The 20,554-nt window shown below is 47.9% G+C and overlaps 3 protein-coding genes across 10 annotated transcripts in view; 1 reads left to right on the top strand and 2 right to left on the bottom strand.

The window, feature by feature from the left end:
• Positions 1-13,984, top strand: part of NPR2 (natriuretic peptide receptor 2) — a 49,536-nt gene extending 35,552 nt beyond the window's left edge. For 3 of the 6 annotated variants that reach the window (XM_037743679.1, XM_017543118.2, XM_017543114.2), the window contains 20 exons: positions 4,118-4,231; positions 4,525-4,660; positions 4,895-4,989; positions 5,213-5,345; positions 5,554-5,638; positions 6,093-6,222; positions 6,385-6,459; positions 6,648-6,725; positions 6,979-7,083; positions 7,208-7,279; positions 9,635-9,794; positions 9,956-10,111; positions 10,187-10,355; positions 10,514-10,660; positions 11,148-11,271; positions 11,456-11,524; positions 12,796-12,970; positions 13,042-13,140; positions 13,413-13,504; positions 13,635-13,984. In XM_037743679.1, coding sequence (XP_037599607.1) covers positions 4,118-4,231; positions 4,525-4,660; positions 4,895-4,989; positions 5,213-5,345; positions 5,554-5,638; positions 6,093-6,222; positions 6,385-6,459; positions 6,648-6,725; positions 6,979-7,083; positions 7,208-7,279; positions 9,635-9,794; positions 9,956-10,111; positions 10,187-10,355; positions 10,514-10,660; positions 11,148-11,271; positions 11,456-11,524; positions 12,796-12,970; positions 13,042-13,140; positions 13,413-13,504; positions 13,635-13,700 — 2,280 coding nt within the window. In that variant the 3' untranslated portion in view covers positions 13,701-13,984. The remainder of the gene's footprint in view (positions 1-4,117; positions 4,232-4,524; positions 4,661-4,894; positions 4,990-5,212; positions 5,346-5,553; positions 5,639-6,092; positions 6,223-6,384; positions 6,460-6,647; positions 6,726-6,978; positions 7,084-7,207; positions 7,280-9,634; positions 9,795-9,955; positions 10,112-10,186; positions 10,356-10,513; positions 10,661-11,147; positions 11,272-11,455; positions 11,525-12,795; positions 12,971-13,041; positions 13,141-13,412; positions 13,505-13,634) is intronic. The other 3 variants (XM_017543115.2, XM_017543116.2, XM_017543117.2) reach the window with 3 other exon arrangements.
• Positions 13,985-14,065: 81 nt separating this feature from the next.
• SPAG8 (sperm associated antigen 8) lies at positions 14,066-17,144 on the bottom strand. 3 transcript variants are annotated; one of them, XM_037743680.1, is made up of 8 exons: positions 16,376-17,144; positions 16,171-16,273; positions 15,421-16,134; positions 15,122-15,296; positions 14,889-14,934; positions 14,692-14,806; positions 14,498-14,560; positions 14,066-14,383 (listed from the first exon to the last, which is right to left on the bottom strand). In XM_037743680.1, the coding sequence occupies exons 1-8, from the start codon at positions 16,411-16,413 to the stop codon at positions 14,189-14,191; spliced, it is 1,449 nt and encodes a 482-aa protein (XP_037599608.1). In that variant the 5' UTR covers positions 16,414-17,144; the 3' UTR covers positions 14,066-14,188. The 3 variants fall into 3 exon arrangements, with proteins under 3 accessions (XP_037599608.1, XP_017398612.1, XP_017398611.1); XM_017543123.2 differs by having other exon boundaries at positions 14,066-14,560; positions 15,421-16,137; positions 16,174-16,273; XM_017543122.2 differs by having other exon boundaries at positions 14,066-14,560.
• An 88-nt stretch (positions 17,145-17,232) lies between these two features.
• On the bottom strand, positions 17,233-19,769 carry HINT2 (histidine triad nucleotide binding protein 2). Its single transcript, XM_017543129.1, has 5 exons — positions 19,189-19,769; positions 17,915-18,055; positions 17,716-17,820; positions 17,538-17,610; positions 17,233-17,418 (listed from the first exon to the last, which is right to left on the bottom strand). The coding sequence occupies exons 1-5, from the start codon at positions 19,267-19,269 to the stop codon at positions 17,327-17,329; spliced, it is 492 nt and encodes a 163-aa protein (XP_017398618.1). The 5' UTR covers positions 19,270-19,769; the 3' UTR covers positions 17,233-17,326.
• Between the last annotated feature and the right edge of the window lie 785 nt (positions 19,770-20,554).

Below are 20,554 nucleotides of genomic sequence, written 5' to 3' on the forward strand. Positions count from 1 at the left end.
CCAGTTATTTTCCTTTCTAGGAAATGATCCCAGAATCCCTAAGTAGGAATTTCCTACTCTTTTGCTTAATTCCGTCTACCATAGAACTAACCATATTATTTTGTCAGTGTTTGATTTATTTGAAGCCTGACTTATTTCATTAGTATTTACTGAGCACCTATCATGTCCAGTCACTGTGCTAGGTACTGGTGTACAAGGGAGAGCATAACAGATTTAGTTCCTGCCTTTTTGGAGTTTACATTTAGTAGGATAGGCAGACAATAAACAAGTAAGAAAATAAATGCAAATGTAGGAACATATTGTGATGTGTTACTAAAACATAAAAAGGAAAGGAATAAAGTACTCTGGAAAGAGAGGAACGAGGGGATTGAATTTCAGCTGGTGTGGACTTGGGAAGATCTGTGGCCCTCCCAGATGGGAGCAGTCCTGGTTATATCCTTCTTCTTTTTGAGACAGCTCTGTTGCCCAGGTTGGAGTGGAGTGGTATGATCACAGCTGCTCACTGCAGTCTTGACCTCCCGGGCTAAAGCAATCCTCCCACCTTGGTCTCTCGAGTTGCTGGGACTGCAGGCATATGCCACCATGCCCAGCTAATTTTTTATTTTTTGTGAGATGGGGTCTTGTTGTGTTACCCAGGCTGGTCTCGAACTCCCGGGTCAAATGATCTTTTGGTCTCGGCCTCTCAGAGTGCTGGGATTACAGTCGTGAGCCACTGTGCCTGGCTGGCTGTATTCTACCTATGAAAGAAAAGCCTCTTTTTCTTCTGTGAGAATTCCTGCCCAGCCAAGGGTCCCCAGCATTAAGGGTAAGGAGAGGAGGGATTGAGTCATCCAATAATCAGTTATATCAATTAACTCTCAGTTCTCCCCCTCACTGTAGGAATTATTCAGACAGAGAAATAAAGAGGGAGACTTTGCTGCAACACAAGAGAAGGGAACTAGGCAGCCAGGAATATGTTGAGGGGAAGGTCAAGGCTTTGGGTGGGTGGGGGTGAGAGGTGATGAGGTGCCCCCCCGGCTCTCACCTTCCAATATGGAAGCAGGGCAGGGGCTGAGGGAAGTTGGGCAGTTAACTTCAGCCAAGGATAAAAGAGCCCAGAGCCCGAGACACTGACCCTCTGGGGTCCCAGACAGGCCAGCCTGGAAAATGTGGCAATAGAGGAAAGGAGGCCTTGACACAGATGCCACAGCTTTTCCAGGAGGGTATCATGCTCAAGGAAAGGCCCTAGCTCATGCTGTATTGATACTGGCAACTGGGAGGAGGGCTCTGAAATCAAGTATGTTGATATGATTTTTTTCTCCCATTTAGCCTCTAGCTGCTCCAGGGCACGGATCATGTTCATCTTCATATTCCGTGTGTCTAGCATGTAGTAGGTGTTTAACATGTTTGCTAAATTGAATTAAGGGTGTGTTAGGGAGAGGGGGATAGGATGAGGAATTGGTCTACATAGGAGTAGAGCTGGCAGGTAATGTAAACCAGGTGATCAACCAGGATAGGGAAGAAAAGATTGAATGGAACTAAATAAGCAAATGTCCAGGCTCTGAGGATTCAGAGGCTCAGGCTGGACAATGGGGAACTGTTAGAAACCCAGGCAGAGGTCACAGTCTGCATGACCAGCCTGAGATTGGGTTACATGCAGGGAGCACCAGCAGCAAGAATGGAAGAAAGCATTAAACCAAGGGCTTGGGGATCATTTGTTGTCTCTTCAGGCCACTGTTGCCCACCCTCCTGCCATGGCCAGGGCAGGTCTCAGTGGGCGGGTCCACAGGTAAAGGCAGGGGCCTCGTGACGGTGCACATTGCCTAGGTGTGCTCCTGGCGTCCACCCACTACTGCACCCATTTGTGGTGGCCTTTGCTTGTTTTTTTTGTACCTGGGGTCTACTGTGAAATGGGACACAATTATCTTCCTTAACCTTCTCTCAGGCCCCTGAGCAAGGACAGAAACTGTTTGAGGTTGGGTTTTTTTGGTTTGTTTTTTCATTTTTGTTTTTTGGTACTGCAACTAGTAACCACAGCAAAAACAGTTCTAACAAAGCAGTTTAGGGGGACCATGGGGCCAGAACTATTTAAAAATAATACTACGATCTTATCTGCCTTTGTCATTCTTGTTCTTTTGTCATTGTGTAGTGAAGTTTTCCAGAGGTTATATGGCATGATGATGTCATCACTTGGGCAGCTGTGGAAGGTGTGCTTGTGTGTTCTTGCATTTTCTTTTTATTTGTTTTTCTTTTTGTTTTTTGTTTTTGAGATGGAGTCTCACTCTTGTTGCCCAAGCTGGAGTGTAATGGCGCGATCTTGGCTTACTGCAACCTCTACCTCCCAGGTTCAAGCGATTCGCCTGCCTCAGCCTCCCAAGTAGCTGGGATTACAGGCATGTGCCACCACGCCCGGCTAACTTTACATTTTTAGTAGAGATGGGGTTTTTCCATGTTGGTCAGGCTGGTCTCGAACTCCCCACCTCAGGTAATCTGCCCACCTTGGCCTCCCAAAGTGCTGGGATTGCAGGCATGAGCCACCATGCCTGGCCTGTGTTCTTGCATTTTCAAAATTTATCAGTTTTAATTTCTAAGAAGGTCAATATTGATAGATATAGTCCACATAAACAAACTTTATTTGGGGTCCTTAATAATTTTTAAGAGTGTAAAACGATTGTGAGACCAAGAAGTTGATAACTGCTAGCTTAGAAAACCAGCCAACCTTGAGAATTAGTATTAAAAGTGTGTTAAAAACCTATCATCAGCCTTAATTGAAATATAAATTGTGTTGAACCTGATCTTTTCTAGCTCTTTTCCTGACTTTTTACATTGTTTGTCAACAATATCCTACCTTTGTCTTTTATTCTTGGAACAGGTGCTACTGAATGAACTGTTTCAACTCTCTCCTCAGTTCCCTTCACTTTTTTTAATTTCACCTGAGACTGGGAGAATATTAGAAGTGTGTAATCATGCAGCCAAATGCTCTAGTAAGAATAATGATATCTTGAGGCAAGCTGCAGTCTAATATAATGAATGCATATTAGAAATCGACTTCATTATTTCCTATCTGGAATGAATTGATACATAATAGGCCACATATGATGTGTCTAGCACAGTGTATCTCTATGGTCCACATGTACTTTCTATGCCAAGAATAAACAAAACTGGGAGAAATGACCAGATTTTAAATCTATCACTTCACAAGGTCTTGTTTCACAAAATATATTGAACTGAAGTCTTTCCTTGAAGTTGTGATGCCAGTTTCCTGTCCAAGCAGATGTTGGTATTAGTGACTATGTGGCCTGAGGCAGGGCCTGACGCTGGGAGGTCCAGTAGCTCAGGAAGGGGAAACGTAGGAGACTAATGGGAGCCGGGCAGGCACTTCGGTGAGAGACAGAGACATGCTGACTCATGCACCCATGAGATGTGTACATGGCTGAGAACATGTGTCATTTGCTTACCTGTGAAATGTGTGTGGGCATGTGTGTTTGTCCCTGTGACAGGTCTATTTCTCAGTAACAGGACAGTGACATTTATGGTACGTGTTCCACACATGTTAAATGGATGAGCGCATAGCTTTTCACAGGTGGAATCACTGTCTCAAAGTATTTCCTTCAGTTATCATAGGGCCTGAAATCTCTTTAATTTACTGGGCAGAGACACTGTGTTCAAGTGGCCCAAACGACAATGTCAGCATTTTATTGATGACATTAACAGTGATTAACACCTCAGAGTGGAGCTGTTGGTGGGTGTTGTCCTTGGTCATGAGCAGATACCCAGAAAGCATGGGACAGAGGAGCCGTGTGAGCTGGGGTGGCCTGGTGGGAACCTGGGTGCTCTGGAAGATGATGGGCTGGGTTTTGAGGATAGGGTTGACTATTACTTGCCAGTTTCCACCTTTTCAGAAGCAGCCCTATCTACTTTTCAGGAGGAGTGCCATTCCCTCTCCCCAGATGTATCAAACACAACACACACACACACACACACACACACACGTTAGTAGCCCTTTCAAAGCCTTCAGATTCACCTGTGTCTATTTTATATCGTGTTTATTTTACCAAGTTTCCCTGTCTTGCATCTTTTCTTCCCCTAATGCCCATCTTGAATCCTGTCCACTCTTCCCCATATGCTGCTGGTGCAGACTGTATTGGTGATCACATACCGAGAACCCCCAAATCCTGAGTATCAGGAATTCCAGAATCGTCTGCTGATAAGAGCCCGGAAAGACTTTGGTGTGGAGCTGGCCCCTTCCCTGGTAAGTAGATCCCTCCCTTCCTGAGAGTCAGGTCAGGCTTTGGGGAAGGGCTTCTCTCCCCAACTTAGCATCAAATCTTGGCTGTGGAGCAAGCCCAGCTTTGGGGCATGTCCGCTTCCATTCAGGATTTTTCTTTCTGCCCTAGGGAGTAGTTAGGAAGGGATGGCACTTTAGGAATGAAAGGAGGAAAGAAAGCAAACCAGAAGAGAGAAGAGGTAGAAGGGAGACCCCAGAGAGTGGGGAAGGGGCCTTGTAGGACATTTGGAGAGTACTGCTGAAGTTGCCACCCCCAGATGAACCTCATTGCTGGCTGCTTCTATGATGGGATCCTGCTATACGCTGAAGTCCTGAACGAGACAATACAGGAAGGAGGCACCCGGGAAGATGGACTTCGAATTGTGGAGAAGATGCAAGGACGAAGATACCATGGTAATGAAGAGGGGTTGATGGGGGTCTGAGGGCTGATGTAAGGTTCAGGAATAGAGCGTGCTGAAGAAGAAACAGATGCCAGGCTCAGCACAGCTTTAGTGGGGGTTAGTGAATGTGGCAGAGGTGTCCATGCCTCAAGATTGGAGAGGGGCAGACTCAGGGAGCCATAGGCACAGGGGAGTGGGAAAGGAACCAGGTAGACCTTGAAGTAAGGGGCACTCTTTTCTATCGTAGGTGTAACTGGTCTGGTTGTCATGGACAAGAACAATGACCGGGAGACTGACTTTGTCCTGTGGGCCATGGGAGACCTGGATTCTGGGGACTTTCAGGTGATGGGGGAGGAGGCAGGGAAGAGAGTGTGGCCCTGCAAAATCCAGCTTTCAAGGGTTCAGTGGTGGCAGAACCAAAAGTAAGAGGAGAGACTTGTTTTCTCTTCTGGTGCTGCATCCTGGCTGGGTGGTAGGCTGGGGAGAAAAGCAGAAAAACAGCTGGGGTCTGGGGAGGAGGCTGGTGGGAGCAGGCCTGTAGGCCCAGCTTTTTGCTTCCTCACAGCCTGCAGCCCACTACTCGGGAGCTGAGAAGCAGATTTGGTGGACAGGACGGCCTATTCCCTGGGTGAAGGGGGCTCCTCCCTCGGACAATCCTCCATGTGCCTTTGACTTGGACGACCCATCCTGTGATAAAAGTGGGTGTGTGCAGGGACTGGGAGCAGCCTTCCTCCCTTTGCTTTCCATTGTGGCTTCTACCCCCTCTCTTTGCTGTGCTTCTACCTTTATGTCTGTATCCCTCCTTCCTCATTTCGTCCTACTCCCAAGGAAACTGTCTATGCACCCCACTCCTCATTCTGACGAGTCCACACACAGTCTTCCTCAGGGTCTCTATCTCCCCTTCAGCTCCACTTTCAACTCTGGCAATTGTGGCTCTGGGCACCGGAATCACCTTCATCATGTTTGGTGTTTCCAGCTTCCTAATTTTTCGGTGAGTTCTGGGCTTCCCGCTGACCTACTCCCTATTCCCATTGCCACACAGCCAGCCTCTGGCTGAAGCCAAGTGGTCCCTGTAACGTGGGATAGGGTAGCAGGTTTCTTAATTTGGTGGTTGTCTCTTAGATCCAATAGCATCTTCCTCTCTAGCCTTTCTCTCTAGTTGTCTTTTAGCCTAGGTGTTTGTTTCACTTTTAGTTCTAGACTAGTGTTTTTGAGAGGGGTTAAGATCAAAGGCCACTGGCCTTCTTTTAGGAAAGAACTTTCACCCCCAACCTCTGTCTTTATTAGTGAGCATAGGGCATATGTCAGATATACCGCCTTGTCCTCCAGCTCTGTCTCTCAGGTGTAACAATTGCAACTTCAGGAGCTGCAGGGAAGCCCCTGTAACCCTGCTGTTGGCTTAGGGGGTGGCAGTTTTGGGCTTGCCAGTCAACTGAGGTGTGCAGTCCTTACAGAAAGCTGATGCTGGAGAAGGAGCTGGCTAGCATGTTGTGGCGCATTCGCTGGGAAGAACTGCAGTTTGGCAACTCGGAGCGTTACCATAAAGGTGCAGGCAGCCGCCTCACACTGTCGCTGGTGAGCCCTTGTCTCAGCTGTCCCTTTTCCGCCCTCTGAGTTCCTACCCCTTCTTACCCTGGACCTCTCCCAGCACATTGGCCTGTAATGATAGCCCCTGCACTACCACCATCATCTAATGTTCCTTTCATCCTTCCGCCTCCATGTTGCCCTTGGCCCCAGCGGGGATCCAGTTACGGCTCGCTCATGACAGCCCATGGGAAATACCAGATCTTTGCCAACACCGGTCACTTCAAGGTGAACAGTCATCTGCTTGTTCTGGTCCCCACCATTTCATCCTGTCTCATCCCCATCTGCCACCTCTGCCCCTGAACCTCTGTGCCCAGCTGAGCTCCTGGATACTTCCACTGCTCTGTATGTAGCATTTCCTTGCACCCAGAACTTCTGATATTCAATTTCCTTTCCCCTTTCACTCCCACCATCAGGGAAATGTTGTCGCCATCAAACATGTTAATAAGAAGCGCATTGAGCTGACCCGGCAGGTTCTGTTTGAACTCAAACATGTATGTAACAGAGGATGGTTTGAGGGTGAGGGGTGAACAGGGATGGGGAAGAGGAGTGGGGAAAACTATGAAGCAGCAAAATTAGCTAGATGGGCAACGGGTTTATTTATGATTTTTAAATTGTACATACAACTAAGAGAAAGGTCCTTTTATGTAGTGATAGATTTCTGTGTCTAATTTTTAACTCTTTGAATTTATTATCCTTCCCATTGTTTTTTTTTTTTTTTTTTCAGGTTTTTTTTTTTTCTGCCAGATGAGAGATGTTCAGTTCAATCATCTCACTCGCTTCATTGGCGCCTGCATAGACCCTCCCAACATTTGCATTGTCACTGAATACTGTCCTCGTGGGAGTTTACAGGTGAGGAATAGGTGTAGGAGATTATGGCAGAGGTGGGGAGGATAGACCCAAAGTTATACTGACTCTATGCCGGGTGATAGCTAGTGGGACTAGGACAGACAATCTGTTCCATGTCACTTACCAGGATATTCTAGAAAATGACAGCATCAACTTGGACTGGATGTTTCGTTATTCACTCATTAATGACCTTGTTAAGGTGAGTCTTCTCCACTCCTTAAAAGTTCATCCACTTTAAATCACTTCCATCATTCTTTGATTATGGTTCTTCTCCTTCTAGTCCTCTGAAAGTCCTGTTCTCTCATCTCCCCTTATTCACATGGTTGGGTAATAATGGGTAAACAAGGGGTCTGGGGCATATAACTGGGGGAATGAGTTTTACCTGCCACAGCAAGTCTTGTGCCTGTAAAGAGTTTCTGTTTTTCTGTCTTAGGTATCTCAGGTCTCTTTCCATCATCTCTTTTACCTCCAAGAGCTCATGAGGGGGGTCTCTGAGCATATTTATCTTTTCCTTTCATTATTTTAATCTCTGACCAATATATGGCATGTCTGCCCTTTTGTTCAGAAAAGTGAAATTTAAAAAAGGAACATTTACTAGTAGAACTAAGAGAAACCAAGGAAGAATGTACTAAAAACCTTTGGTACTCTTTAGTTCTACTAGGTTTCAACTATTTTCAGATGACTCAGAGACCCATGGATTTGTGGAGCATAAAACCGAATCTTGCATGAGTTGGATAGATTTTCTGAAATAAGTCTATAGCCAGTGAGCATCCCGGTGGGTCACCCTACACTGTATATAAAACTAGCTTTAGCTTTCTGCTAAATTCTCATGACGTTATTTAAAGGTATATCTTTGTGTGTGAAAATGTGCTATCAAATGAGAGATAAAAATATTAGGTAAAGCCAATGTCATGCTCCACTAGAGGTGTGATGATAGATATAAGAAAAACACGACTCTTGAGAGAACAGTGATTTGGTGGAAAAGTTATTTACAACAAAGCCAGAAGCCTAATCCTGTGATTTTGGAAGGCATCTTTTGCACAGTTTCCACACAAGTAAATTCACAGCTTCGGAGATTCCCAAAAGTTTTGTGACACCAAAAGAAATAAAAAGAGTTCACAGAGACTAGAGTTATTAATTAAGTCTAGAGCTAAACATTTAGACAGAAATGTTTTTTGTTAGCATATTGAACCACATATCCTCTTTCTGTCTCACTTGAACTGACTTGGGTGGCTCCTAGGGTTTCATTTTTGGGGAGCATCATTAAGACCTTTTTTTTTTTTCTACGATAGGGTCTTACTCTGTCACCCAGGCTGGAGTGCAATGGCTAGATCCCTGCTCACTGCAGCCTTGACCTCCTGGGCTCAGGTGATTCTCCCACCTCAGCCTCCTAAGTAGCTGGGACCACAGTATGTGCTGCCATGTCCAGCTCATCTTTGTATTTTTGGTAGAGATGGGGTTTCACCATGTTGCCCAAGCTGGTCTTGAACTGCTGGGCTCAAACAATCTGCCCACCTTGGCCTCCCAAAGTGTTGGGATTACAGGCATGAGCCACCAAGCCCAGGCTTTAAGACCGTCATTCAGCCCCTTGGAGGCAAAGGTTCTTTGGTCTCTGGCCTCACGGGGCCAGCAATTTTAGGCTTCTGCACTGGCTTAGCAGATTTTGTCCATTTTCCATGTTTTTCTGATTTACGATTTTCTGCACTTTCTCTCTGATCCAGCATTCCCTCTAGTAGATCTTATTCTTCTTCTACCCAGACTTGCCCACCTATACATGGTTATGCATTAAAGTTTACAACTGCTCTTCCTTGTTGTATCCAGCTACTCTTGATACCTGGATCTCAAGCCATGTCTTCGTAATTAGTAGCCAGGTATCTGAGGCCACCATGGGTGTCATATCATTTTAGTGTTCACACAAGTTCTGTTCCCTTCACTAATCAAAAGATTGACTGCCCTTTCCAGGGTAGTCATTGGTAACTCCACTTATCCCTCTTTTTTTTTTTTTTTTTTTTTTTTGAGACGGAGTTTCACTCTTGTTACCCAGGCTGGAGTGCAATGGCGTGATCTCGGCTCACCGCAACCTCCGCCTGCTGGGTTCAGGCGATTCTCCTGCCTCAGCCTCCTGAGTAGCTGGGATTACAGGCACGCACCACCATGCCCAGCTAATTTTTTGTATTTTCAGTAGAGACGGGGTTTCACCATGTTGACCAGGATGGTCTCGATCTCTTGACCTGGTGATCCACCCGCCTCGGCCTCCCAAAGTGCTGGGATTACAGGCTTGAGCCACCGCGCCCGGCCACTTATCCCTCTTTTTAAGCATCTTCCCTGTCCCTGGTGTTTGGGTCCCTGTGTGCTGCTTATGATAGCAGGAAGGTATGACTCTTCTGTTCTGCCTGCTTCCTTGGTTAGAAACTGTAAAGGATGCCTTCCAAAATCAGCTTATTATTTTTGCGTACCCAGGATCTGTAGACAGCTAGCCAGTGCCCATCTTATGGAGAGAGGGCATTCTAAGCCAGATATGATCCAGTCCCATGACTTGATCTGTACCCTGCAGGGCATGGCCTTTCTCCACAACAGCATTATTTCATCGCATGGGAGTCTCAAGTCCTCCAACTGTGTGGTGGATAGTCGTTTTGTGCTCAAAATCACAGACTATGGCTTGGCCAGCTTCCGATCAACTGCTGAACCTGATGACAGCCACGCACTCTATGCCAGTGAGGCCCACCCCCACAACCCACTTTTTATATTGCTCCTTCTTCTACCTAGGGAGGGTGGGAGAGGGAGGTGGAGCGACAGTAATATAGGGATGAGCCCAGGTGGGCTTGGGGGGGTACCCCATTTTGGGGGACCTGGCCAGCCTGTTTCCTTTTTTCAGAGAAGCTATGGACTGCCCCAGAACTGCTCAATGGGAACCCCTTGCCAACCACAGGCATGCAGAAGGCTGACATCTATAGCTTTGGGATCATCCTGCAAGAGATAGCACTTCGCAGTGGTCCTTTCTACTTGGAGGGCCTGGACCTCGGCCCCAAAGGTAAGAGTCAATCCACTACTCACAGCTTCTTCCTGGGGGACTCTGTTCTTCATCCAAACCTTTGATCATCCTCAGAGATTGTCCAGAAGGTACGAAATGGTCAGCGGCCATATTTCCGGCCAAGCATTGACCGGACCCAACTAAATGAAGAGCTAGTTTTGCTGATGGAGCGATGTTGGGCTCAGGACCCAGCTGACCGGCCAGACTTTGGACAGATTAAGGGATTCATTCGACGCTTTAACAAGTGAGAGAACATTATGGGGCAGGGGCTTCCCAGGGATAGAAGCCTCGTTAGTCCTAGCGCATGAAGTGGGGCAGGTGGGAACAGAGGGTGGGTTGGATAGGAAGTCCTGGGAGTCTTCAGAATCTTACAGCAAGTGCTATATCCTGGCCTCCCCCCAGGGAGGGTGGCACCAGCATACTGGACAACCTCCTGCTGCGCATGGAACAGTATGCCAATAACCTGGAGAAGCTGGTGGAGGAACGCACACAGGCCTATCTGGAGGAAAAACGCAAGGCTGAGGCTCTGCTCTACCAAATTCTACCCCAGTGAGACTTTGTCCTTCTTTCTGAATTTTCCTTTGGGATCCTTCTCTGTTGGGTTCTGCCTCCTCAGGTGCCTGAGAACTTGCCTCCCAACCCTCAGAACCCTGCTGGCCATGGGAGCCCCCCCCCAGCTATAGAGTATTTGCTGTCATTCTGTCTTCACATCAGCTGTGCCGCCTTCTTACTGGCTTCCCATCCCGTCTTCTCAAGACACTGCTCTACCATGCCCTTGCTTCGGCAAGTGTATATAAAACAGTCCCAACTTGAGACGGCTCCCATGCACAGGGGTCCCCTCAAAACCCCCCACCACTTGTGCACCTTACCTTGCATTTGACTGTAATGTCTCCCCAGCCACTTTCTTCCCTCCTACCTGCAAAGCCCAGCTTTCTTCTTACAGCTCATCTCTGCTGCAGCCACAAACCCCTTCCCTCTCTCTCCCTCTCCTACTCTCTTAGCTAAGTTTGGCTCACACAGCACCCTTGCTTCCTAGTTCAGTGGCAGAGCAGTTAAAACGGGGAGAGACTGTACAGGCTGAGGCCTTTGACAGTGTTACCATCTACTTCAGTGACATCGTTGGCTTCACAGCATTGTCAGCAGAGAGCACCCCCATGCAGGTGAGAGCCATGGGTGAGAGGTGTCGGGGTGAGGTGGGGTGGGTAGGGACCTGGGGGAGCCTCATTGATAATAGGGAAGATGAGTTTGTTCTAGAGTTCCCACATCTTGTGATGGCTCATGGGTTAAGAATTCCTAGAGAGTTGGGCTCAAGTCTTAGGGCCTCTACTTTTCCATCCTTCTTAGGTAGTGACACTTCTTAATGACCTGTATACCTGCTTTGATGCCATAATTGACAACTTTGACGTCTACAAGGTGAGAGCTGGGGCTGCCCTTCAATAGAAGGCCCTTCAATAGAGACCCCTTTGAAACCCTGTCTCCCTGAACCCCAAATACCTTACCCACTCCATGATCAGTTTCCCCTCCAGGGTCCCCTGCATTCTTGTGCTGGAGTGTACTTTGTAGACAGATGTAGCTCCAGCACCATAATTGTACACTCCAGTTGAATTTCTTATGAATCCTTTGGCTTCCCTAATTAGAACCATCATGAGATTTAGCTCCTATCCTCCTGGGGTATAAACAGGCTATCCAGCATTTCTCTCCAGTCTTCTCCAAACATGGAAGAATCATACAGGATGTGGGGACAGACTGATTTAGTAGGGTGAGGGAAAATATATTTTAAAAAGTAAAGCCTTTGGTTCATTGAGTTGGATTTATTGTCCTTGGGAGTAAAAATCATCTGGATTTGAATATTGGCTTGTTGCTAACTGTGGCCTTAGGTAAGTAACAGATCTCCCTGCGACTCAGTTGTTTTATCTGTAAGATAGGAATAATAGATATGTTGTATGGAAGGTGCCTAACATTGTTTGGCATGTGGCAGATAATAAATACCCATTCCTGTCCCTTCCCTTTCAACTTACTCTACCATTTCTATTGTTTCTGTGACAAAGAACTCCCAGAAACCCTTTACCCAGATTCATCAATTATTTATATTTCCCTCATTTGCTTTATTTTTAAAAATCTATTTTCTGAACCATTTGAAAGTAAGTTTCAGACATACAACTACTTTATTCCTAAATACTTAGTGTGTATTCCCTAAAAACTTCACTGTGTATTTCTTAAAAACAATGGCATTCATTCTCTTATATAGCTTTGGTACAATTACCAGAATCAAATACCTGCTTTCCTCCTCTCTGACAGTTTGGGCTCTCTGATCCATTTCATTGGGCCTGCTTTACCTCCTCACCAGCCTCTGTCCTCTTGAGTTTAGCCTGTTCTCTTGCTTCTCATTTACTGATGGCAGAGCCTATTTGTCCATGTTCTGCTGCAGACAGGGTGTTCATTCATTCAGCAAACGTTTACTGAGTGTTCCCCGGGAGCTGGATGGAGAAAGAGGACTTAAAGATTCCCTTGACATCTCCTCTCCCCTCGACTCTCAGGACCAGGACACTTATTTTCTAGTCAATATTCTGGCCCCCAGGATGTCAGGATGATTCATGATGGTGTCCAGCTTGTCTCCCTCTACTCTTCTCCATCCCCATGGATACAAATAGAGGTGATGACCTTTTAATCCCCTTCTCAATCAGGTGGAGACGATTGGGGATGCTTACATGGTGGTATCTGGCCTCCCAGGCCGAAATGGTCAACGCCATGCACCAGAAATTGCTCGTATGGCCCTAGCATTACTAGATGCAGTTTCTTCCTTCCGCATCCGCCACCGACCCCATGACCAGCTGAGGCTACGCATAGGGGTACATACTGGTAAGGCTGACTCTCACTCCAGCCCTAGTCTCCACCTTTTCCAGGCTCTCCCAACCTGTTTCTCCTCATAGGGCCAGTCTGCGCTGGGGTCGTTGGCCTGAAGATGCCCCGTTATTGTCTTTTTGGAGACACAGTGAACACTGCTTCTCGAATGGAGTCTAATGGTCAAGGTAAGATGTTAGCCCTCAACCCCACTGTTGGCCTCAATTTATCTTGCCCTTTTCTTCTTTTCATAGTTCCTCCAATCTCTTAATCTGAGAGACCACAGTTCCTTACTGTCACATCCTTGGGTGTATTTTCGTTCTAGTAGATATACATTGGGATGTCTGAGAGCTTCCCAGGGATGGTTGGTTGAGTACGGTGCTATACAGTATCACCAATTCTTCGATTGCCTTTTCTTCAATTCCTCTTTCCACTCTCCTCCCCATCCTACTCACCCCAGCGCTGAAGATCCATGTCTCCTCTACCACCAAGGATGCCCTAGATGAGCTAGGATGCTTCCAGCTAGAGCTTCGGGGGGATGTGGAAATGAAGGTGATGGCATGCCACAGGGATGGGCATGGAAACGGAGGGTGAAAGTGATTATGGGAATCATGGGGAAAGAGAGGGATTTAAAGGGACTAACATTGAAGCATCTGAATCATGTCCACTCTCCCACCTCCAGGGAAAAGGAAAGATGCGAACATACTGGCTCTTAGGAGAGCGGAAAGGACCTCCTGGACTCCTGTAAACCCCCATTCTTCCCAAGTCAGACAATCTCCTGCTGCTGGTACCTGGGTGGGCAGTGGCCACCATGTCTCCACACACCAGAAATGGACATTTTCATATGCAATGGAAAACAGGCACAAAAACCCTACTTTATATGAAACTTGTAGTCCTCTGCAGCTCGGCCCTGTACATATACCTTTCCCTTTCTGGCTTGGTCCCCTTCCTCCCTACTTTCTGTAAATATCTGTATCTAAACCAGAATATTTTGGTCAAATATAAAACAACAATAAAAAATTTCTGATGTCATAGTGTGGGATGGGGCAATCCCAAGGAAAGATTATGGGGTATGCACACAGTGACTCACAGATTCACTAAATTAGCAGTCTTGGGATCAGAGAGAATGCTTTATGTAAAGCCTCTTCAAGTACAGTGAGAATTAACTTCCTCCCGACCTCTCTAGTGCAGACAGAAATAGATTCATATTCCATATCCCACTTCCCTCCTCACCCCTCAGACAGGAGTCGTTCTCCCCACTCCACCACCCAGCCTTCCTCCCTGACAGGCAAGGGAAGATATTTCTCCCAACTGGTGGGGGTAGTTCTCAGGTTCATAGGGCAAAGGTTGCCCCAGAGACAAGGGCACTGGTGTTGAGAAGCTGCAGTTCTTCCGGAACGGTGTGTCCAATGTCCTGATGTTACTGACACCCTGGAGGAGTGCCAGGATGAGGACAGATCCCGCTGTCCCCAAGCCAGAACAAAGCAACTCTGCCCTACCTTTCCTGACCCACTCTGCCCCCAGTACCCAGTCACCCTCACACACCGGTAGCTGTGATGCCCTCTGGATCCAGAAGGTCTCAGGCTGCTCCTGGCGGTAGTTGTGAGGCTGTGAGGGAGAGTACTGAGTAACTCCTGGCCTTCACCCCTCTCTCTCAACCTCTGGGCCTGGTACTTGGCCACAGCTGGTCAGAGCCCAGCTATGCAAGTGGCGGGAGGTGTGGGGGAGGTGGTTCTCACCTTTGTTGGGGCAGAAGGCCCCGCTTTCGCCAGCTGCATTCGATAGTCATGGTGTGTCACAGATTCAACCTCAAAGAGCTTCCTTGTGGGTTCCTGTTCTGCCTGCACCTCTTTACTGTGTATCCCTAAGGGGTGTCAAGGCCATCCGCATCCAATTTTTCTCCCCCCTCCCTCTTCCCCTTTACCCAATCTCTCACCAGATCTGATGGTGCAGGAGCATCTCCAGCATGGCTTCACGCTTCCCTGCGAGGGGGCATTGGGTGGGGTCTGGTTAAAAAGCAGGCCCAGAAGAAACTAACTTAAGGAAGAAAAACCTTGAGGTTCTGCCCTTATATCCATCGGACAATCCATAGCCCCACCAGAAATTCCCTCCTCTTTTTCTCTCTGACTAATGGACTCATTCTGGCCTACTCTCTCTCATGTTTCATACCTCGAAGTGGCCAGTAGATGTTTTCTGGGGGCTGGTATGAGTCTTTCTGGGTGGTACTGGAGGGCATGGGTGACTTTAGTTGCATGGTCAGCAGTCCCTGGTGTCCATGTCGGAAGAAAAAACTCTCAGAGCCATCCTGCATGCTTGGGACTTGATCCAGGTGGTTGGCGGCTCTCTGTGGATCTCAAGTTGAATGACTATAATATCCTTTCTGGTACCCACCCTCATATAAACCACTGCCTCCCTTAAGAAACTGAGGGCAGCCTTCAAGAAAAGTGAGCAGGCCAAAACTTTAATACCTCTTCCTCCCAATTGTAGAGGAGGCACTGGCCCCGTGGCAATGTTTCATAGAGATCCGTAGGCTTCCCTTTAACATCTGGGGGTTTCCATAGTCCTCGGGCACCTGGTTCTAAGACTTGCAAAAATTCCCAAGATGGTTGTTTCTGGGGCTTCCAGGGGCATTGCTGACTCCAGGAGGTATCACTAGGGACCAGATCTGTCAGGTTTCTGAACGCTGAAGGACTGCAGGGGCTGAACTCAGAGTCAGGGCCAGTGCCTGGACCAGGTCCAGATGTAGGACCAGGATGAGAGCCAGAGCCAGCAGGAGAGCCAGAGCCAGGACCAGGACCAGGACCAGAGCCAGGGACAGAGCCAAAGCCAAGACCAGAGCCAGAGCCAGAGCCAGGGACAGAGCCACAGCCAGGACCAGAGCCAGAGCCAGAGCCAGAGCCATGGCCAGCACCTGAGCTGGAGCCAAGAACAGGGTCAGAGCTAGAGCCTGGAACAAGGCCAGGGTTAGAATTATAGTCAGTTGTAGTACAAGGGTCCTGAGCAATACAGGAAACATGGACGGGCTCAAAGCCAAGACTCCCATGGGCTATATTGTGGGTAAAGCTGGGTCCCGCACCCGGCTCCCCAAGAAGGCTAGGGTCAGAGGATGGCTCCATGAACTCAGAATAGAGCGCTGGGGTCTTTGTAGATAATGCAGCTGCTTTGGCGGTGGTGATGGCTGCAGTAGCTTCGGCAGCTGATGCAGCCGCTGCAGCTGCTGCGGTTGCGGCTGCCAGGGCCGACTTAGGACTGTCATCTGAAGAAGGTAACGGTTCCAAAGTGGACACCAGTCCTTCGGAGCTGGGCTGTATGTCTAAAGCTCTGAAAGAAAGCAAACATGACAAGGCTGTCAAAAGCGCAGCAAAGGAAGTCCGCTGACCTTCCTTGTCTCTTTACGCCTGCAGCCAGAGCTGCGACTCTCACCGCGACTGCGATTCCTCCGTAGACTCGTTGGTCTCCATCTTCGGACGCCAGCTACCGGGTTGCCATAGAGACAGCAAACAACTCCTGGAGCCTGCGCAGAAGTAGAGCTGGGCGGACTTGGAGGTGCGGGTGGAGGCAAGTCCTCAGCGGGGCGGAAGTCTTCAGCCTGGTGCTGTCGAGGAGGTCCTCTTTCCGGTCCCAACAACATTCCGCCTCAGCCGGGCTTTTAGGGTTCCGCCGGCCTAAGATCTCACCCTCCTCGCCACAGCAGTCTTTGCGGTTTTCTAAGGTGATGCTTTATGGAGATATGTTGGAGACACGCACAGGGCTGTGGCATTAGGTAACAGCCTACTTGGTGTTTGCAGGGGCAACAGTAGCTTCCCCTTAGTTTGCTTAGTTCATTCTCAAAAGTGAGTGGGGTCTTTAACAAATGTTAAGGATGAAAATACACAAACCAGCTTGAGCAAAATGGTGAGGCATGGAATAGAGAAAAGGCAGCCGCTTTTGTTTGGGTGTGATTACTTCTTTCTCTAATAAAAGCCCCTCATATTGACCACCCTCCTCCTAAGCCCCTTTAGAATGTGGTTTGGCCTCTGAAGAAGGGCCAGGATTGAGCAAGTCTTAAATCTGGCTTTCGGTTTCTTCCTACACATTTAGGCTCATTCCTACTGTTACTTTTCTAGAAGTTTGACCTAGGGTGGACCACTTGTCAAGAAGACTCACATATCTGCAGGCAACCTTTATGGACCTCCTCAGTGTCTTCTGCTCAGACCAGTCAAAGGGCATCATAGCCATGAATCAGTTTTCTTTCCCCTTTGTGGTATTAAACTTTATATATTTAAGACAGGAAAGCATAATTAAGGGAGAATAGTTTTATTAGCATCACAAGGTCCCTTTTTCCCTTTCCATCCAAGCATCCAGTGTCTCGGGTCCTTTGGTCAGTTGGCAGGTTCAACCTGGAGGCCACTGGAGCTGCCGGCCCCCAAGTACATGAATATGCAGGTGATACACAGATTGTGCACCCAGCTTCCCATCGTTGATCACTGAAATTGACCTTGCGGTTAGGAGTCAGGATCATGGCAGAGGTCAAAGAATGAAGATCATACTGAGGGGTAGGAATGAGAATTCATAGGTGAGGAACCAAGGGCCAAAAGTCACTCACCAAGTCGGTATCCATCTCCCAGGCCCTCAGCCTTTGCTATCTTCTTGGCCACAAGGAGTAGGTGTCCTAGAAGCTATAGGGAGAGTGGAGGGACATAGGTGGTTTTATTTATAGGAAGCAAGACCTCTAGTTGGGTCCAGGGCTCCTCCCAGTCAAACCCTGGCCCTGTTCTTCCCACCTGCTGGTCGTCTTCTTCAGCCTGGCTAATCCGAGGAATGGGCTTCTTGGGAATGACCAGGAAGTGCACAGGAGCCTGAGGGGCCACATCACGGAACACAAGACACTGGGAGCAGTGACAGGCCAGAGGCCACATTACTTCAACAGGCTGGAAGGTATCTATACTATTCTTAAGGGGATGGGGCCTAAGGGCACCCCACCTGCTGATCCTCATAGAGAATGTCAGCTGGGAGGCTCCTGTCCAGGATCCGGGAGAAGATGGTTGGGGCTGCTCCCCCAGGAGTTGCCTGCTGGGCCTTGGCCACTTCATTCCCATCAGTCACACCTGCAGCTCCTCGGACCTGAAGGTGGATCAACCATATTCAAAGGAGAGAGTTGGCAACACCTCTCCCATATATTCAGAGCTGACAGAAGTTGGGCTCTGATAGTTGTTAACTTCATTCTAAGAACCTATTCATGGCTCCCACCCAGGAGAAAAGTTCCTGAATTTCAGAGCACCAGCAGCAAAGCATAGGGACAGATGGTGCTGGGCCTGGTAAGATGACAAGCAGTCTTATTACTACCCAGGATTCGGCAGTGCAATTGATTGCTGCTCACATGTCTATGACATATAGCACTATTCAGGGAAAGGATCCACAATGAAAGACTGGGGATTTTGGTGTCAGTTCCTATCTTACCATACCACTGAGTGACCTCAGATAAATCCCTTCTCAGCTTCTAATATAAAATAAAGGGTGGCTTGAACCTCTTTCCACTCTCATCTTGTTGGTACATTTCCACTTATTTCTGTTACTTGTTTTCTGATCTTTAAGCCTTGTCACCTATATTATTTAGGTTTTGATGCAGTTGCCCTGTTTGACACTAGTTGACCCCTCATCTGGGTGTCACATATGACTGTGCGTTTTAACTCTTGTCCCTTCAGTGAGTGAAGGTAAGAGCTCAGCTAAGTGACTTCTGCTCCTCCAGCCCCAGGGGACTGCAGGTAGGGAAGTCCCAGTTTCCCAGGGATTCAGAGAAGGCTGAAGTCAATGCATCACGTTGGAGGAGAATGGGACGGGATGAATTCTCTGACTCTCGAGCCGCTTCTGGCAAGTGGAGAAGAGAGATTAACACTAATGCTCTTAGGAGGCCAGAGGCCTGAGCAGGGCAGAGCACTGGCTCCAAGAAGAAAAAGCTCATTTCCTGCAGGGGGCACGGGGCCAGCTGGGTTGCAGGCAGGGAGGCCAAAGAAGGCGGCAGCCGCTGCAGTGACCCTGTCCCGAACTCGGCGCCTGGGCCTGCGCAGGGCAGGGGTCATCGCTAGCTTGCTCTCTGGAGCCACCAGTCCGACCTCACCGCACAGCCCCGAAGCTTGTGCCTCGGAGGGGCAGACTGCGGCCACAGGCGGGAGCTCTGCGCACCTTCGGGAGTCCCAGGCACTGGATGGCGTTAAGAGCCCGCAGGACTCCCTACTCGCCCCCGCGCCACTTCTCACCTGCGCCCCGCGTGCTCCCGCGGCCGCTACGGCTCTGCGCGCCGCGCGCAACCCAGCGGCCAGCACCACGGCTGCCGCCATCTTCCCGGAGCCGCGGGGAGCCTCTCACCCTGGTCAGCACTCCGCTCCGCGGCCGGCCGGGGGCGGGCAGTCGGGGAGCTGGGAAGCTGGGTAGTGGCGACCGGCGAGCCCTGCCACCCCATTGGAGCGCATCCTTGGGCACAATTCATCCCATTGGCTCTGCAGCCACTCTGGAGGCGGGCTCTTTTCATCCCATTGGCTGCTTTTACCAAGGCCAGAACAATTTTCCATTCCATTGGCTTCGTCTTCCAGTCCTTGTGAACATTCTTTTCCCATTGGATCCCCTAACTAGTTTCGCTGTTAGAAAAACTTCCACACCATTGGAAGGATTAAGAAGCATAGAGGTGGGATTTTCTCCGAGTTGGATCTGATACAAAACACTGGGTTCTAGGTTGCGACTCCTGAGTGGGTGGGGCTTTTCGTTCTTGGCTTGTCCTCTTCAGGCCTGGTACCTATTGGTGCGCGGGGAGGAAGGGGGCGGGGCTCCGTCACCTGCTGCTCAAAGAGCTATTTTAGACCCTGTCACCGCTTTGGCCAGGAGGAGGGCGGGGCTCTGGGCCATCCGGCGCTTATTGGCTCCAAGAACCACACGGCGTGGGCTAAAGGTGAACGGGAAGGAGTTTGGCTTTTGTTGTTTTGTTTTGTTTTTAACTGGCGGGGGCGATGCGCAGCATTTTTTCCACAAGGGCAGTTTCAGTCCCTTGAGGATTTCGCAGATTTTAATGTTCTCATCTAAGGGAAATTATTTCTTAATTCTATGTTCTTGTTAACGCATTCACTCCGTAGGTTAGAAATTCTGCAGTTTTTGCATTTCTTTTTTCAGCAGCCGGAGATAGGAGTGTCCTATCTTTGCCGCACAACTATTATAATAAGCAAAGGAGTGTGTATTCATTGTCCTTTTCTAATCAGAAAAGGTGTGTGATACAGTTAACTTGGTGCCGGACGTTTTCAATGAGTCAGGTTTGTACTACTGGAATATATATAAATATTTATATATATATGTATTCTGGAATATATATATATATATATTCCCGTCTCTACTAAAATATATATATATATATAATATATATAATATATATTTATTTTATATATATATTTAATATATATTGTATATATATTTAATATATATTATATATATTATATATATATATTATATATATTATATATATTATATATATAATATATATATTATATATATTATATATATATAATATATATATTATATATATAATATATATAATATATATATTATATATATTATATATATATTATATATATAATATAT

Source organism: Cebus imitator, unplaced genomic scaffold (genome assembly GCF_001604975.1).
Source record: "Cebus imitator isolate Cc_AM_T3 unplaced genomic scaffold, Cebus_imitator-1.0 Scaffold149, whole genome shotgun sequence".
Classification (NCBI taxonomy): domain Eukaryota; kingdom Metazoa; phylum Chordata; class Mammalia; order Primates; family Cebidae; genus Cebus; species Cebus imitator.

What these genes read in the sequence shown, in the direction of transcription:
- SPAG8 (XM_017543123.2), bottom strand. Translation starts at nt 16,413, where the DNA reads ATGGAGACCAACGAGTCTACGGAGGAATCGCAGTCGCG. An exon ending in TCTACAATTGGGAGGAAGAG is followed by an intron (nt 15,297 to 15,420) that starts GTATTAAAGTTT and finishes TGAGATCCACAG; the next exon opens with AGAGCCGCCAACCACCTGGA. An exon ending in CTCCTGCACCATCAGATCTG is followed by an intron (nt 14,807 to 14,888) that starts GTGAGAGATTGG and finishes AGGGATACACAG; the next exon opens with TAAAGAGGTGCAGGCAGAAC.
- HINT2 (XM_017543129.1), bottom strand. Translation starts at nt 19,269, where the DNA reads ATGGCGGCAGCCGTGGTGCTGGCCGCTGGGTTGCGCGCGGCGCGCAGA. An exon ending in CGGGAGCACGCGGGGCGCAG is followed by an intron (nt 18,056 to 19,188) that starts GTGAGAAGTGGC and finishes ATCCACCTTCAG; the next exon opens with GTCCGAGGAGCTGCAGGTGT. An exon ending in CTGAAGAAGACGACCAGCAG is followed by an intron (nt 17,611 to 17,715) that starts GTGGGAAGAACA and finishes CTCTCCCTATAG; the next exon opens with CTTCTAGGACACCTACTCCT.